This window comes from Leptosomus discolor, chromosome 2, assembly GCF_034619465.1.
Source record: "Leptosomus discolor isolate bLepDis1 chromosome 2, bLepDis1.hap2, whole genome shotgun sequence".
NCBI classification, from domain to species: Eukaryota; Metazoa; Chordata; class Aves; order Leptosomiformes; family Leptosomidae; genus Leptosomus; species Leptosomus discolor.
The window spans coordinates 127,426,448-127,439,256 of NC_141392.1; the positions used below are offsets into that span (position 1 = coordinate 127,426,448).

The window sequence follows — 12,809 nt, forward strand, 5'->3', positions numbered from 1 at the left end:
GCAAACAAGCAGTTAGGAGTGGGGTGCTTCAGCATCACCCCAACCTCTCCTCCCCTCAGGGGATCTCGACAGGTTTCTTGCCCTCCCCAGTTGGCCCCTTTGCACACCCCCTCACCGTGCAGAACCCCTGGAGGACGTGCTGGTGCACCCTGTGCGAGATGGAGGAGTAGAAGCTGATGGTGCTTCTCTACATCCCAAGCCTGAGCATTTGAGCCCTCTGCATGCTCGTGCTCCTCTCCATCCCCAATTTGTTGGACATACTGGGTCTGGGCACCTTCATGGGCAGGGGGAGGAGCCCCTGGTCTGGGCTGTCTTGTGCAGCCATTGAAGCCATGTTGGTTCAGGAGGTGTTTCTGTGGGAGGAGACAGTGTGGTCTGAGAGTGTTGGGTTGACAGAGAGATGTGATGGCCTCCCGTTGTTTTTTGGTTTTGACACAGGGGGAACTGGGGAGAGGCAGTGGGAAAAGAGGTGGTGACTGGGAAGCAGCTGGGCAGATGAAGGGAAGGAGGAAAAGCAGCCAGCGACGAGCAGTCTCCCCACTGATATGAAACCGCGGTGGAGATCCCAGAAGTGAAAGCTGGTTTTTATTGACTGATTAAAACAGTAGAATCCTAAAAACATCCCCGAGATCTCCCCCATTGTTCAGTGAGAGTCTTGCACACTCGAAGCTGAGAAAGGTGGCTTTTCAACTGCTGAATATTGCAGCGAGCTGAGAAAAAAGCCCTTCCCTAACACACACGGCAAGAAAGACTCCAGCCGCAATACATATCAATCCAAACAAAATAAACCAAGAATGGAGAAGGCCACAGGGAGCTCACACTGTGCTGGAGAACCTGGCTCCCTGCGAGCCCCCGGGGATGTCCAACCACCACCACCTCTGGGTTGGTAACCTTTGGAAGATGTTTGAGCTGCAGGACACTTCCCTGCCTCCACCAGAGCTGGGGGAGGGAAGGGCAGGGCTTGCCCCTAGCATAGCCCCAGGGCTCTCTGCAGGGCCATGGTGGCTGCTGGGGTGTGATGCCTGGTGTCCCCCGTGGTGGGATGGGCCCCTGCACCGAGGGACAGTGACCCCCAGAGCTATGAGTGGAGCAGGGACGGTGCTGGCAGCAGGGACAGGCGTTGGGGCGGCTCGGTGCTGTCCCCACACCGGTGGGGCTGGCGTGTCCCTAGCTGTCCCAGATCCCTCCTTCATCCTTGTTCCGAGTGTCCCTCCAACGAGCCTTTTGGTAGTGCTCCCACGGCTCCAGCGACGCAGCCCCTGCTCTCCCTCCCCTTCCCCTGGGGCTGGGGGCTGAGCTCCCCGGGAGGGCACCAGCCATGGCCCCAGCGGGCTAAAGGGCTCTGAGATTCCCAGCCTGGGTTCCCTGCGGTAGCCAGCTGGGCACCTCTACCAGCCCCAGTGAGGGATGCACAGCCTCGGGATCAACGCCATCCTCCAGCCCCATTTCTCCAGGACTAAAGCCGCGAAAGGGACCCACAGAGGAGGGATGCAGAAGAAGAGGCCCAGCAGCAGGGAGGAGATGTCCCCCGAGGCTGCTGAGGGGCTGCGGGGGGGAGAAGGGCACGGAGCTGGGGAAGGCTGCGGCGCGGGGCGGGGGACGTGGGGGAGGCTCCCACGCTTCACGCTCCCAGCAGTTTCTTGACCATGTAGCCTGGCATGCTGTAGAGGAAGAGTGCGATCATGATGAGGAGCAACAGGGCCAGCACGATTTTGATGATGAGCCACTTGTAGCGCGTGCAGATGAGGTATTTGATGGACTTGAGCGGGTTCAGGAACCAGATGAAGGACGTGTCCGGGCGGCTGCGGGGGAAGCAAATACCCATCGTTAACGCCACGGCCACGGAGAATGGATGCCCGGCAGGCAGTGCAACAATGGATGTGATGGGCAAAGGGAGGTGCAGGATCCTCTTCTCTGGGTGAGCCTGCGCAGGGTGAGAAACCCAAGCAGGAGGATCAGGAGGGCGGACAAGGGGATGTGTGCCACATGGAGTAATGCACATTCATGAGAGAGCGTGAGGATTCCAGTCAAAGCTGGAATCTGGTGGTGAGGACCAGAGGGGAGCAGGAGGTGGTGGGAGGCCAAGGAAAGGGGATGGAGCCAAGGAGAGAGGCAGAGGAGGAACAGAGTAAGGAAAAGCAGCGGGGCAGGGAATAGCAGGCAATGAGGGGAACCGGTAGAGATGGTTCTGCCCACGACCCTCATTCCTGCATCCCCCAGTGCGACCCCTCCTCGCCTCTCCATGCCTGGCTTCCTCCCTGGGGACCACCCCACAGCATCTCCCAGGGTGCCTTCTGGGCAGTGGGTTTTCCTACTCACTTGGGTTTCTCCAGCGGATCAGGCTCGTTGCGAGCCAGCCCAGCGGGGGATTTCTCTGCCTCCTCTGCCGTCAGAAGGTGCAGTTCAGCCTCGACTTTCCCCTGCAGGGAGCAGAGAATTGTGCTGGAGACCTGGGCAATGCTCCCCACCTCAGCCCCCCAAGCCATGCTGACAGAGGGGACCTGAGGGATCAGAAGCAAGTGCAGGGGAGGGTGGAGGGGTAGAGGGTGTCTGCAAAGACTGTAGTCCCCAGGATGCAAAATCCCTTTCTCCCATCCTTACCGTGACCTCCAGCTCATCATTCTCGTCTCTGGCCACGAACGGCCACCAGCCCTTCACCCGCTTCTGCTTGAAGATGGAGACCATGGGCAGCTCTGCCTCGTTCGTCACCATCTCCAGGCTGCACTGTTTCGATGTCTTGGCTCCCCGGGGGAAGCGGTTCAGGTCCAGCTCAATGGCCCCTGGCAGGAGAAAGATGTTGGCACTCCCCAAAATGCTGAGTCCGTGGCCGGAGGTGGGTTGGGTCAACACCTCTTGCCCTGGAAGGCAACTTTGAACTAGCTCTGGGAACTAAAAAGCTGACATCTTTGCTGTGGGAGCAGCCTCTGAACAGCAGCATCTAAAGGGGTTTTGTAGGATGTTGTGGACTTGAGGAGTAGAGCTGCCCTTCCACGTTCTGTTCCTATATAGGCTTTGCCTCATCCCATACTGCTCCCTACTTGTCCAGCCATGGGCTCCCTCCTGGCTGCCCCGTTGCCCCAGCTCAGTGGACCCTCCACCTACCGAGGAAATCATCAGCTGAGAAGTGGTCAGCATCCCAGACCTGCAGGGTGAGGCGAGCTGGGATCTTGTACTCGGTCTCATCCCAGGAGAACATGGACTCCTTCTTGGAGATGACGATCTTCTCCTCCGCCATCAGGTAGTCAAAGGGGAAGATGTAGCGCCAGTTGAAGTTGCCTTCACCAGTAAGCGAGTGGTAATGGACATCCGTGTCTTGCTTGTCCTCCTGCTGACCCTTCAGCCACCTGCAGGGCCCAGAGGGGTGATAGGGATGGCACATGTTAAGGAGAGGGCACAGGACCATCCTGTCCGTGCAGCCAGGATGTCTCTAGGACAGACTGGAAGGACCTAAAAAGCACAAGCAATGGCCTGGGGCCACTCAATTCACTGCAGCAGCATCTCCAAGGGGTGGCATGGGCATGGATGGGGACAGGAGGGCCCTAGAAGGAACAGGGCGGGTTTGAGAGCAAGAAATGCAGGGGGGGTTTGTCCAAGGTCTTTCCCTGGGCAGGGAGATGTTAAAGAGGTAGACAGGAGCAAGGAGCGTTGTTGGGGAGCCTGGAGCAGAGCATGCTGGAAGGATATCCCCACTGGTGGAGTGGACAGGCCCAGGGGAGGCTGTAGAGACCTTTTGTATGTAGTTATGGCAGCCGTCTGTGCAGAGGCAGCTCGGTCACCGTGGGCTGCCTGTGTCAGGGCACCTCTTTCCGAGCCCATCAGAGGTATCCAGGGCCTGCTGCGGGCTCTGCTGGAGGGTGGGGTTGTCTCTGCTGACCCAGTCTCCAGCGAAGGGACCTCAAGTCCCCAGCTCAGATGGGCACCATATTGCTGGAGACAGTGGGGTCCCAGTCCTGCTGCCCTGGGAGATGGGGTCACCATGACGGCCCTGCCATTGCATGTGCTTGTGCCCCTAATATTCTGCCTCCAGTGAGCAGGATTCCCAGAGCAAAAGGGACATGGGTGATGGTCCACATCAGCAAGTCTGGGTCCAAGAAGAGCACAGCTTTGTCTTGAAGACTGTGAGTACCCCCAGCCCCTTTCTCTGACGAGCCAAGGCATCTCCATTCCCCAGTGTGCTCTCGGGCTTTTGTGCGTTTGTTTGCCCTGAGAGGCTGCAGCCATCGGGGACACGACTCCACGCCTGGGCATCCAGAGCAGGGTTGTTCTCTCAGGCTCTGAGCGTGCCGATGCCCTGCTCTGCCCCACAAAACACAAGGGCCAAGGCCAGGTTGGATGGGGCTTTGAGCAACCTGGTCTAGTGGAAGGTGTCCCTGCCCATGGAACCAAATAGTCTTTAAGGTCCCTTCCAACCCAAACCATTCTGTGATTCTACAATCCCCCCAGCACGCAGATGGGGAAGGGCTGGAGCATCTCGGATTCAGAGCCATTGAAGAAAAGCCACCGGGCTGATGGGACCCGAGATGCCAAAGCAGACCCAGTTTTCTGACAGCGGCATGAGGTGCAAGCAGAGGAGACCTATCCTGAGCTGGTGAGGCTGCAGGGGAAGCACCGAGCAGCTTAACAGCCTGGTGGGCAATCACCACATTGCATTGATTTGAGGTCTTGTAAAAAATTTGGCTGTGGGGGTGTGGGTCCCCTTGTGTCTGTACGGGTGAGTTTTGGAAGGGGCTTTCCCCTACTGCTGGGTGGGAGCGAAGCAGAGATGAGGACTAGCCACAAATCGGCTCCATACGCTGGAACTGGAGGTTGCGGGGCTGAAAAGCCAAGTGGGAGCATCAAGACAAGCTCAAAAAGGGGAAGAGGGGCGGATGGGACCAAGCAGCGAGGCCTCAGCCATTACCCCCTGACATAGATGTCAGACATCTTCTCTCCTGCCAGGAAAGCATCGTCTTCCAAAACCACCTCATCGGTGTTCCAGATAATAACCCGCAGCTCAAAGCTGGGCAGCCAGGCCAGGCACATGCGGCGGGTGGTGCAGCCAAGAGAGAGAGAGATGGAGAGGCAAGAAACACAGCACAGAAGATAACGGCAGCGTTGGCGCTCTCTGACCCTGCACCACAGTCCATGTCGTACCCCACCTCCCCACTCCAAAGCCACCCCAGGGACCCCAGCGAGCACTAGCGCACCCCCCACCGGGGAGAAGCAGAGGAGGTGGCACTGGCTTGCCACGCTGTACCTACCCCCTGACAAAAATGTCACTGGATTTCTCGCCAGTGAAGTAGTCATCGTCCTCCAGGATGACCTCGTCTGTGTTCCACACTATCACTCTAAGCTCATATCTGGCAGGAGGAAGGGAGACAAGGAGGTGAGGCACGGGGGTAGGGGAAGGAGCATGAGGGAATGGGGTGATGCTGCCAGGAACCAGGGTCAGACACAGAGATGCCAGGGAACTGCTCGCAGGGATCTTGTCTGAGGGATCACAAGGGCAAGAACAGGAGGGGGATCTCCACATGAGCTCAGGTCAGCCCAGGCAGGGTGAGCAGAGCAGCAAGGGGAGCTTTACCTCCCTCTGCTCTGAACCTCTGCAAAGCCCATGCCAGGGGCTCGATGGGACAGCCCAGGGCTGGTCTTTGGTAGATCTGTGGCTAAAATGGGATCTGCCAAACAGTCTTGAGTCCAGCTCTCCTTCTGGTTTCCCCGCCTTACTCAGCAGGGCTGTCCCCCCTTAGAAATGGGCATCACAGTCCTTCTTAGGACTCCAGCTGGTTCAGAGACTGTGAGATATTCCCAGCATCGCCTTTTGTGTGCACCAACCCGGGGTTTCCCAGTTGCATGTGGGCTGGTTGGGAATTGTGGTGACAGAGAAAGCAGCTCCGGTGGGAGCAGGCGGAGGAAGAGCAGGAGCCAGATTCCTCACGGGGTGCAGCTGCAACGTGGAAAGGCTGGAGGAAGGCTGGGGGACGGTGGCAGAGAAAGGCAGCCATGCTCCAACCAGCACAACACGTCGCTAGAAGTACCAGAGAGTCCCACAGATGAGGGGAAGGGGACTTACAGCTTCCTTAACCCACCTCCTCTGGTATCTCCCTCTGGCAGTGCCCTGGCTGAGCCCAGCTAGGGGAGTCCTGCCATCCATCTCCTCCAGCCCCAGCCCCTCCTGTCTGCACCCATGGGTGGGAGCTTGTCTCATGCTGTGCCTCTCCAGCACCTCGCACTTACAAAAGTAGGTGCTCCCAGCTAAGACAGAGGAGATGGATTAGCCCCCTGGGATGATAACCAGGCAGAACCTTGCTTGAAACAGGCTGTCTGCCTGCAAACCCTCTCTTCAGCCCATCAATAGGAGCGTCTCAGCTCCGGCTCATGGGGTCACTGCTGAGCACTGCTGTCCTGGGCTGCACTGTGGACAACCCTCTGCTTTTCCAGTCCACGCTGGTGTCTGGACCTTGTCCTTGGCCTCAGCTTTCCTGCAGCTGCCTGCCCTGCTGTTCAGAGCCCATCTGCAGCCCACTGGGATCAAGGGGTGGTCTCTCCATCCAAGGCATCGTCCGCTGGGCATGGGAGTGCAAGAGACTCCCACCAGGATGGCCAGTGCCGTCCCTGCATCCTGGCCCTGGGGGTGGGAAAAGGGACCCAACGACACAGTCTAGCAGGGTAAGGCAGGGTTAGAGGGATGTCGAGGGAAAGAAATGTCTGTCTTCTCTCTGAACGAGTTGGGAGAGCGTGGGGTGGGAAGAACTCTGTGGCACTGCCTGTTGCCTGCTCTGTCCTGCTTGGATTGACCAGCTCTTCCCAGCCCTGGGCTTTAGCCATCACCTCCTGGAAAGGGCCCGTCCAAACTGCCTGGGGATGCCTTGCCCTGAGCTAACCCTGCCCCTGAGGGGGTCAGGGCTGGGCACACCAGTCTGCCCCAGCCCTGTGCTGGGGACTGGGTAACAAATTAATTTCCTGGTCCACACAGATGAGAGAGATCGGGAGCTGCAGGGGGTGGAACAGGCGGGACACCACCCTTCAGGAGCAGCTCTGTAAGGGGAAGGCATCTCTTGATGCCTCCAGTCTTGGGATCTCTGGAAATGCCAGCATGGTCGAGGTACCCAGGCAGAGGGCTGGGCTGGGCCATGGAGCAGCAGCAGGAGAGGGGAGAAGCAGGGCTCCGTCCCCAGCCTTGAGTTTTCCGTGGGGCTGGTTGGCTGGGAGGTTCCTTACTTCTTTGGTTTCCTGGGGGAAATATCAGTGGCGGGGCCGGGCGCTGGCATGTCCATGGGGAACATGTCCACCCACATCTCCAGGCGACCCTGCAAGGTTGGAGAAGTACAGTCAGCTCCCCTTGTCCCTCCCTGCCCCCCCCCCTCCACCCAGCAGTGTCTGTCCCCCCTCCAGCTCCTCTTGCCCTTCAACATCACTCTGGCCATGCCAGATGTGGGGCAGGGCCTTGCAGGGCTGAACCCTGCCAGATGTGGAGCAGGGCAGTGTTCCCCTCTGCCACGAGTCCTTCTCCACCCCCTGCAGAGGCGTCTCATGGCATGACGTGTGCCGAGGCTCACGGACACGGGGAGTCAGGGGACTGAGGGACTTGGGGGTACGACATGGATGCAGGCTGGAGGAGAGGCACTGAAGATTTCGTCTGCTAGGGTCAACAGCTGACTGTTACGGGCTGTTGATGCCCAAGTGCCGCTCTCCGCAGGATGCCTCCCCCACCTCTGCTGCCCACGACAAGGCAGGTCATGGCTGGTCTGCCCAGCTGACAGCGCTGCTCCCTGCTTGGAGGCTCTGCAGGCCCTGCAGCGTGGGCTGCCTCCACTTCTGCTCGGGGACTTTGAGGACCTGCTCGATGCCCGGCTTGTCAGGGTTCAGCAGCGGCCGCGTCTCCACGTGCTCGGGGACCAGCTTGCAGCCTGCCCGCGGGATGTCCTCCCAGTGGCGCAGCACAGCCAGGGCTAGGTGTTCATCCGTCTGCTTCTTCTGACCTGTGTGGGCAAAAGGAGGGCTGAGCTCGGAGAACTGGGCAGAGAGACGCCAGGGACAGCAAACAACCCTGTTCCTCTATTCCCACTCCAAGGGAGCAGAACTTCCTACTAGCTACTCCTCTCCGTTTCCTTGTGTGCGCTTTGTCCTTCAGCCAACACTTCCTAACTCCTCCCTTTCTCCTCTCTCTAACCCTCGCCTTTCACAGAAGGTCCAGATCCCCTGCCAGTCTGCATTTTCTCAGGCTGAACAAGCTCTGTATCCATTGACCATGTTCGCCTCCTCTTCTGCACCCCTCCTGGCCTGCCTTCATCTTTCTTGAGCACACCTGATTGCTCTGGGACACCACCACTGTTTGGGGGTGCAGTTATACAGAGGATGGCTTCCTAAACACTGAAAAGGCCAGGTCTTCATTCCTCCTTGGGCATACACTGCCAGGAGGAGGTTTTCAAAGGCAGCTTTGGTGATGCTGTGCCATGGACACCCATGAGTGATTCTGTGAGCAACCCGCTGGCCTGGGTGGTCTATAAGACTCTGTCTATGTGGTCACATATTGGAAGGTCCATTTCAGGTGCTGGATGGAGAGTGATTGCAGTGCTGCTTTGGGGTGACAGGGCTACTACGTCTGTCCTCAAACCTGGATGACAAGTGGACACCCCAGACCCCCCACTCCCCTTGACAACCTTCACCCCGCAGGATAGGTACCATTTTCATCCTCAATCTCCGTGGGGCCGGTGAAGACCCTGTTGGCAACTTTCACTCTTCCTCCTGGCCCAAAGTGCGGCCCGTCCACCTTGCCCTCTTTGCACAGCTTGGACAGGATTTGGGAGGGCTTCATGGGGTCACGCCAGGTGTTATAACCATGTCTGTGAATAAGAGGGCAAGGTCAGTGAAGTAGTAGTAAGATTTGGAGGAAAAAGTGTTTTTGTTCCCCTCTGCCAGCAAAACAAATGCTGCTGCCATGAAGGACCCAGGATTCAAAGGGAAAGGACCTGAGGCAGCAGACGTGGAACTTCAGAGCAGGCCAGGTCCCTCTGTGCCCCCTCTCTAACACTCTTCCACCCCAGCCACTCTGTGCTGGCTCAGACCTGAAGCTCCTAGGACATCCCACTTGACTCCTGATGCTTCTTTGGCCGTGCTGCCACTCTAGCTCTGGCCTCACCCTTCTACCCAGTCCAACCAGTGCCCCTCAGTCCCTTCCTCCCTGCCCTGGTCTCCTTACAACCCGCTCCACTGATGCCCTGCTGTGCTGGTCACAAAACCTGGCTTAAGAGTGAGGGCACAGCACAGACTCCTCCACTAGCAGGCAACAAAGGAGGGAGATTCCTGCAGGAGTTCTAGGCTTGTGGAAGATGAGACAGGCATGGGTCCAGGCAGAAGGCTGGGCAGGGAAAGCTTTGCTCATACATGGAGTAAGTCTGTGACACCCCACAAGTAGCTCGGTGCTTGCTGTAGTAGCGGTTCTCCAGATCAATCTTGGTCTCTCCAATGAGGTCGTCAGTCCCCACCAAGTCCCAGTCGTACACCGCCACTGTCAGCATGGACTCCATGGGGAAAGTGGCCTCGATGTCAAAGGATCTAGGGCAGGGGAGAGAGAAAAGCTGTTGAAGGGTTTGGCTGCTGCTCCAGACAGACACATGGGCGAGGTGGGTCTGCTCCAGTCTGTGGATAGTGTTTAATTTGCATCTACCACTGCAGGACATTCGAGGCAGGGGTTTTAACTAAACCTCTGCAGGGGCTGCTTCAGATCCAGCAGCCCTAGACAGGAGGTGGCACAGGGTGATTGCTTGACCTGGGTGCCTCAATAGCCCTGAAAGTAAGTTTGTGTGTCACTGGAGAGCCAGGCCACTTTCACTTGAGTTCAGGCCTAATGATCCCTAAAGTAGGTTCTTAATCTTGACCAGATTTGGACATCTCTTAAACAGACATTACTGTACTGACCATACAGCTGGCAAAGAAGGACAGATGGCTGAAATGAGGATGCCTACACCACTTGCAAGGGAAGTTTTGTGTGCTAAGTCACATCTTTCGAGCTCAAGCATTGGATGAGGGAAGGCTAGGGTGCAGGTCCAAGGGCTGGCAAGCTTGGCTCAGGCTTAGCTCACCACTTCCAGGCAACTCACTTCCCGAAGACAGGGTTCAGCTGCTTGGAGATGTAGTTCTCCTTGTCTTTGATGTCCGTCTTCCCCAGCTTGATGGCAATATAGGGGTCGGCTTTCCCATTGATGTCAGCTGGGTGAAGGTCTGTGGCCTGTAGAGGACAGACGAGGTACATCAGTGCCATCCACAGTAGCACAGAATTCAGGGATGGCCCTGTTCCCCGTCCCTGAGATCGCCTGGCCTTGGCTGGCCATAGGCATGTGGCTAAGCTCTTTTGTCCTAAATGGAGTGGCTTGGTTTAAGCTGGAGATAAGTCCTGCCTTGAGTTAATCCCTGTCCTGGTTTGGGGAGGGGTTGGGGCTGGCTGTGTCCCCTCAGGGAGACATAATCACGGTCTCCTTTGGCATCTCTCTCATCATGGAGACAACTGGCTCCTCTAAAGAAAGACCCAGAGCAACAACCTGACCAAGATGTCACGAAGACTTCCCCCTTCCCCTCTTGTTCTCTTCACTCACTACATTAGGACCAAGGGCTTCAGGCTTCTCCCCATAAAGGGGTTGAGTATCCCCAAACCCTGCAGACCCAACCTCCACCATGGCACACAACAGAAGATGCCCATGCTAGGAGACATTCAGACAGTCCTGGATGTTGTTGGGGCTGACCAGGCTGGTGTCTACTAGCGTCAGTCCATTGGTGATGGCTGAAAGACTTGTCATCCCATTGGGTGAGGGGGTGCAGCACTGGATGGACAATCAGGCTAGCAGGAAATGTAGCCAAAAATAGGTTGCATTTGTGCACTGGGACAAGGCGGTGACAAAGAGCAGCCCAGGTGCTTCTAGCAGGATTGAGATCTCTCTCCAGTGTCTGGCTACAGCAGCTCTCTCATATGCTTGGGGGCACAAGGACGACCAGTTTAGGGGTCAGGAAAATACTTTTTCCAGAGCACACTCCACATATAAAGAAACGTTCATTAGCTGGATCAGATCAATAATCACTCAGCGCATGTTCAAGGAGGCACCATGCCCTCCAACCAGCCCCTACCAGCTCCCGTTCTCTTCTGCATGTGCTTTGCTGAGATGTTGTGGAGCTGGAAACTAAAGTAACCTTAAACCCAAATCTTTGGATCACGTGCTTTGGTCAGCACAGGTAGCTGACGTGCTTAGCATGAGTGGCCACATCGCTGGAGCCTTAGGCTGCAAGCTGTGACCTGGAGGTGGGTGGGCTTGGGCTGGACTCTTCCTTCGACACAAGAATGGCCAGAAGTAGTTTTGCACGACTGGTGCATTGTAGCTGAGCTAATGCAGTGAGATTGTACAAGTCACGTTAACAAAGACGGCCTGCTTAGCAACAGAAATGAGAGTGACCGTTATGACCAAAGGCAAGTTTACAAATTCAAGGAAATGAAGAGAGAGACTATTTTACCTGGGATCAGCAGGAGACAGAGGAGTTCCAGGGGCAGGTGGAACAAAAAGGTTGTGAAACCGCGTAAGGAGGTAAAGTTGCCCGCACCAAAACTCCAGTTATCGAGGAGGACAAGCAGCCACCAAACAATTTGACTGGACAAAAGACACACGCCTGTCTCCTGAACAGGCAGGTGAGCAGCTCATGTAATGGATTGTGAGGCTTTAAAAAGCACAGGGAAATAACCGAGGGGGGCCCTCTTCAGAGGCACCCGGCTCGAGCTGACCCTGAGGCTGTATCGTTGCATTCAATGATTTATTTTTATGAGATTTGATGCCTGAGACTCTGCTTTGGGAAACGGAGGGTTCAGACTAACAGCAGACACCTGGACCAGTCTGTGTTTGTTTAACGCGTGGCGATGTGAAGAACCAGTGCCCCATAGTCCGGGCTGATCCAGACCATTCACTTGAGTTCAGCTGATCTGTCCTACACACCAGGAGAAAGGTCTCGGGATCTGGCAGGAGCCTGCATCTGGCTGCCAGTGCTCGAGCGCACAGCTACAGAGGCACCATTCAAGCCCCCATCAATGAGCTGCTTCAGTTCTCGTGCTGTGTCCTGGGCTCTGGTGCACTGAGAGCCAAGCCCCAACGTCCCCACGGCTTTGGGGGCAGCTCCCGGGTGTGTGCCATGGAAGGGAGCGCAGGATGATGCCTTACCACACCACATGGTTGTACTCACCCGCACAATATAGACTCGGACCAGTACATTGATGGGGTCGTTGCTGGGGATCCCCTGGAACATGCCGAAATTGGGGTCGTATCCCGCCTCCTTGGTGATATCATCAGGGAGCGGCACTTTGTAGACACAGATGGAGCCCTAGTGCAAGGGAGGGCACAGCCCAATGAGAGTCCTGCTGCCCGGGGACTCAGGGTAAGCAGACCCCTCCCAAACCACCCTTCCTGAGGGCCCAGGCAATATCCTTGTTTCCAGCCACATGCTGCAGGAGACAGGACAGTTCTGGAAAATTCCTCCACTGCACAAACACATCACCAAGGGCTGCAACCATGAGCGGAGAAATTGGACAAAAGGCAGAAGCCCTGCAGAGAAATCAGGCTAACAAGGTGCTCGTGGACAGGGGCTTCCAGGAGTAAAACTGACAGGAGGACAATGGCAACAGGAATAAAAGGGTTGACACGGGATGAGCTGGAAAATCTGGCAACTACCATGTGGAACGCTGCTGATTTCTATGCTCCCTAAGCGTCTGATCCCAGGTAAGGTGGGGAACTGCCTGCTCATCTCTTCTGATAAGCAAATGAAGGCCAAAATTGGAATCAACAGGCTTCATCTGG

The 12,809-nt window shown here is 56.7% G+C and overlaps 1 protein-coding gene across 5 annotated transcripts in view; it reads right to left on the reverse strand.

Annotated features, from left to right (window-relative positions):
- Window positions 1-1,621: 1,621 nt before the first annotated feature.
- OTOF (otoferlin) overlaps window positions 1,622-12,809 on the reverse strand; it is a 109,415-nt gene continuing 98,227 nt past the window's right edge. For all 5 annotated transcript variants that reach the window (XM_086461763.1, XM_086461762.1, XM_086461761.1 and 2 more), the window contains 11 exons: window positions 12,199-12,336; window positions 10,083-10,210; window positions 9,367-9,537; window positions 8,665-8,825; window positions 7,819-7,961; window positions 7,201-7,289; window positions 5,241-5,339; window positions 3,103-3,344; window positions 2,602-2,780; window positions 2,320-2,420; window positions 1,622-1,802 (listed from right to left, as the gene is read on the reverse strand). In XM_086461763.1, the coding sequence (XP_086317889.1) occupies window positions 1,622-1,802; window positions 2,320-2,420; window positions 2,602-2,780; window positions 3,103-3,344; window positions 5,241-5,339; window positions 7,201-7,289; window positions 7,819-7,961; window positions 8,665-8,825; window positions 9,367-9,537; window positions 10,083-10,210; window positions 12,199-12,336 (1,632 nt within the window). The remainder of the gene's footprint in view (window positions 1,803-2,319; window positions 2,421-2,601; window positions 2,781-3,102; window positions 3,345-5,240; window positions 5,340-7,200; window positions 7,290-7,818; window positions 7,962-8,664; window positions 8,826-9,366; window positions 9,538-10,082; window positions 10,211-12,198; window positions 12,337-12,809) is intronic.